General features: G+C 36.8%; 1 protein-coding gene across 1 annotated transcript; it reads right to left on the bottom strand.

The window, feature by feature from the left end:
- Nucleotides 1–672: 672 nt before the first annotated feature.
- LOC132490407 (keratin-associated protein 20-3-like) lies at nt 673–3,866 on the bottom strand. The gene is made up of 2 exons (XM_060098784.1): nt 3,824–3,866; nt 673–773 (listed from the first exon to the last, which is right to left on the bottom strand). Exons 1-2 carry the CDS (start codon nt 3,864–3,866, stop codon nt 673–675), a joined length of 144 nt encoding a protein of 47 aa, XP_059954767.1.
- Nucleotides 3,867–4,773: the final 907 nt, after the last annotated feature.

Here is a 4,773-nt window from a genome sequence, read left to right as displayed (position 1 = left end):
TGCATATATTCTGTTCCTCCTGCTTAGCATACAGTTTTCCTCTCTATTATATTTCTCCTCCATCAAGAATTAATTTGAATGTAACCTTTAAGGAGAACATATGGTCCGACCTTTTGCTCTAGCATCTCTCTTTTTTGAAATCAGACATGAGTCTTCCCCTCTGTGTTTCCACTTGACCAGTACATCATCTATCATGTTTGTTTACATATTTGCTTTCCAAATTAACTTATCTTTTCACATTGGTAACACTTAAGACTTAACAGGGAGACTTATGGAACAATTATTCATCAAACATTTTTGAACACATGTATAAGTAATACATTTTTAAAAAGAGAAACAAATAACAACATTGGCCAAGCCAGAGTAATGAAAAGGGAACCTAGAGTTGCCTACTCATGAAACATGCTTAAATTGTAATTTATCTGGTATATTATCATGAAAAAAACATTAACTGAAAGAGAAAAATGTAGTCAATCTAAGACACTGATATGGATGTATTGTCAATTTAATAATCTATTCTGATTGCCTAGGATTAGTTTGGATTATTAACAGTTAAAACTGAGTATAACAGGTACAATGAAAAGAATTGCCATCTCACAAGGGAATGGACTCAGTAGCAGATAGTATTCAGTTGGTGCCAGAGGACAAGTGTCACCTGTGACAATATTGGTGTCAGCAGTCAAGTCCATACCTATTGCAGCCACATCTGTAGCCACATTCCAAGATTCTAAAGGCACCAAAGCAACAGACATAACCGTATCCACAGCTGTAGCCTTAGCCCAGTCCTCTATAGTATCTGCCTTAGTAGTAGCATACTGTATCAGAATTTAAGTTTTCAGGCTATGAGCAAAGAGTAAATTTTAGTGAATGAGAACATTAAATGCTAAGAGTCTTTTTTGCAGTCTAAGTGTAGGTGTGGCAAACCACAGACACTTCTGACATCCTCATATAGACCAACTTGTATTTAAAAATCTCATTAATCACATTTCTTTAGACAAAAAGAACTCCACATACTCATTAAAGTGGAGATTATTTGCTTGGTATGTTAGGATCTTCCCAAATAGTCGATGTTCTTTAAATAAAAAAACAAAATGCTGAGTTCACTGACCTTGCTGACACTGATGCTGAATTTAACCTTTGTAACCATGCTGCATGACATCACATGGAGGAGGCGAATGCCTTCTTCCTCCAGTGATTTTGCTAATAATATCCTTCATCTCATGTGCAGATTTAAAACCTAATCAACACAGCTGTGATGTTATCTATATAAATCTTAGGAGCAAACAGTATTTTTTTCTGTACGACCTACCACCCATTCCAATCACATTTTACTCTATGGGATTTGTATTGCTGTGTTCTCTTGAGAGTAATGCCACTTTGCTGTCTGTGTAGTTTTTTTTTTTTTTTCTGTTTGGTAAAAATGTTGTCTAGTTGATTATCTATACCTGCACCAGACTGTACACATTTCTTCACATACAGGAAGAGCATTGACTGTCTTATTTGTTTCCAAGTTCATAGGAATATAGAGTAGAATTTTTTTTTTTTTTTTTTTTTTTTTTTTTTTTTTTTGCGGTATGCGGGCCTCTCACTGTTGTGGCCTCTCCCGTTGTGGAGCACAGGCTCCAGACGCGCAGGCTTAGCGGCCATGGCTCACGGGCCCAGCTGCTCCACGGCATGTGGGATCCTCCCGGACCGGGGCACGAACCCGTGTTCCCTGCATCGGCAGGCGGACTCTCAACCACTGCGCCACCAGGGAAGCCCTAGAGTAGAACTTTTTGAGGCTGAAATTTGATAGGGTACATGAGTATTTATTTTTCTTAAGGATAGTGGCTCTGTATGTACCATGCCTCTATACATAGACTTAAGTTTTAAGAGACAGACTAAATTTGGATGTTATCATTTCTCAGGAGGATTGAAAACAATTGGGGATTTTCTTTCACTGTTGTTCTCTAGGGCCATGCCTGATTTGGGCTACTGTAGTGCAGCCACCTACTTTTAAGTGTATCATCAGATTGGCAGAACCATCTGTAATCCAGAACTATTTTTTCTTCTTTCAATAGGAAAATCAGAATAAATCCATCAGTGGGTGTTGAGAAAAAGGAGACACTCAGTAGAGTAGAAGCCATGAGACTCAGGTCACTTTCTTCTATAATTTATTTGTGCTTTCTGGACTTCCTCAAGCCCAGTCTCATATACAGCACTTTCACTTGATGGAAGATTGCTGTGTATACTCAAATTTGTGGCTCAGATTCAAACAATATCTAGTTCATAGTGGGCAGTTCAAGTCACATGGTAACTTGGTGACCTATGGACAAGAACTGAAAAATCTTAAAAAAAATCCAACTCATGGAAACAGAGAATAGATTGGTGGTTGCCAGATATGGGGGGAAGCTGGTGTGGGGGAAATGGGTGAAGGTGGTCAAAAGGTACAAACTTCCAGTTATAATATAAATAAGTTCTGGGGATGTAATGTACAACATGGTGACCTTAGTGAACTGTATTATATATTTGAAAAGTTGCTAATAGAGTGGATCTTAAAAGAAATATCTACTTCTCATCACAAGAAAAAAATTGTAATTTTATGAGGTGATGGATGTTAACTAGTGGTAATCATTTGGCAATATATACATATATCAAATCATGACGTTGTGCACCTTAAACTCATAAAATGTTACATATCAATTGTATCTCAATAAAACTGGAAAAAAAAACAAACGTAAAAGAAAAAAAGAACTCAGTTATGAGCTGTTTCTTCAAAAGATAATATAAATCTGCAAAGAACAGCATAGACTTGCTCCAAAATCCTAAAAGCCTGTGCTATGATTCACTTCTACAGACCTGTGAAAACCTCAAAACATCAACCTTATCTTCTGTGGACACTTTAAGCAGCACTGAATCTGCTGCTCCGTACAGTGAAGTAACAGAGCAGTACGTATGGCAGTCTGTGACCATTGTGGAGTTTCCTCTTGCTCTTAATTCACTCTAAGCTTGTAGCCACTTTATTGGTTACAATGGATAAATGAATAAAAGGTGGCACATCCAGATGAGGATTACTTTATCATGAAAATACAAAGAGTCTCCTGAGTATTGTGTTCCTTACTTAGTGATAGGAGGCGCCAAAAGTAATGACATGTCCCTTCATCCAGATCAGTGGACCCCTAGAAATTTCATTGAGGTGGCAGGTCCTTGAAATTTTTTAGGACTTATTCCCATCCTCTGTCACTCATGAGTTTTACTAAGATGTTCAGGGTAGTTGCTAGTTCCTACTCACTGGGTCTTATTGCCATCATATTATAAACATGAAGGACTAATGTGATAACAACTAGAATGCAAAGTCAAGGTCTCTGTAGACTATGTTGTGCCTGGGGTTTGAAGAGTTAGCATAATTCTGAGGTAGGGCAGTTAAAGAGCATTGCTGGTCCTGCCAGCTGAAAGCAAATGGTGTTCTCCACTTACAGGGGTAAAGTCAAAAGCCTCTGCAAGATCAAAATTAATGAGAAAGTATGATGGAAATGCAATATCAAAGTGAAAGCATCTATTAAAAATATAAAATTTGAGGTATTTTGAGATAATTTTGACCAAAAAAACATGTCAAATCTGAACAATGTTTTCCCTCGTAGCCTAACATGAGTTTACTCTGCATTAAAGATACAATAGAATTTCTAACTCATCCCTGGTAGTAGCAGGATGAGTCCAATAAGCTGTGTGGCTCTACAAGTTTCTCAGTAGAACCCATAAGACTGGTATCTGCTACAGCAAGATGGATAGTAGCAACCACATCCATACCTGCCATAGCCATAGCTATAGCCAGCACCTAGGCCACCATAATATCCCAGGCCACCATAATAGTTTCTGTAATAGTACATGGTGTTAAGAGTGGAAAGTTCACTTGAGAGGCAGGAATTATTCTTCTCAGTTTAAATGTCATCATCTGTCCAGGGCCTTTTATACACTGTTAGTGGTGGGTAGGACAAACCAGGCATTGTTGACTTCATAATTTAGAATAACTTCCTCTAGAAAAATTTACTAAATCTTTTGTTTACATAGGAAAAGAGTTCCTCAGATATAAGATCATTTTGCTATTATTTCAAGTGTCCCATAATTAAATCATGTAATTTAATAAAAGACATTTTAATTTTATTTTGAAAAGCAATTACTCTGCATGTGATTAATTTAAGGTCAATTATCAGTGTATCATTTTCTCTCCACTCCCAAGTAATAATAGGTCTGGAAACCCAGGGACTACATTTCCCAAGATGCACTGCAAAATAAGATTCTGCATGAAATGCCACCAGTGAGAGATTTGAATGAGATTTAGGAGGTATTAGAAAATATTAGAGATTCTCTTGAATCTTTTGATTCACTAGATAATGTGAGGACCCTCATTACCAAGCATATTTTACTTTTATGTCAGAATGACCTTAATCAAATTATATGCTTTTAGAGATTTTTCCCTTATTTTTATTGCCCTTGCTTACCCATATGTATTTATTTGAAATGACATGTTCTGGCTACTTGGTGTAACATAAAGCATATAGTCTTTTCTCCAAGTTTTGGTGTTGGCTTATTTTCTAAAAATAACTTATTTTCTTAAAAGGCAGTCTAAGAATTTAGAGTTTACATACGTGGATTTGTGAGTTTGTGGAAAGAATAAAATAACTGAAGTGGACAAAAGTCATCATTTCTGTAGGGCAGAAATGATGGATTTTAGGGTTATCTGAGTAGTTGGCATTTTTAGATGCTGCTAAACAGTTTCTGTAGGGGTTGTGTTAC

This window comes from Mesoplodon densirostris, chromosome 5, assembly GCF_025265405.1.
Source record: "Mesoplodon densirostris isolate mMesDen1 chromosome 5, mMesDen1 primary haplotype, whole genome shotgun sequence".
Lineage (NCBI taxonomy): Eukaryota > Metazoa > Chordata > Mammalia > Artiodactyla > Ziphiidae > Mesoplodon > Mesoplodon densirostris.
The sequence above is the reverse complement of the archived record's forward strand: the minus strand, read 5'-3'. Positions and strand labels throughout refer to the sequence as shown.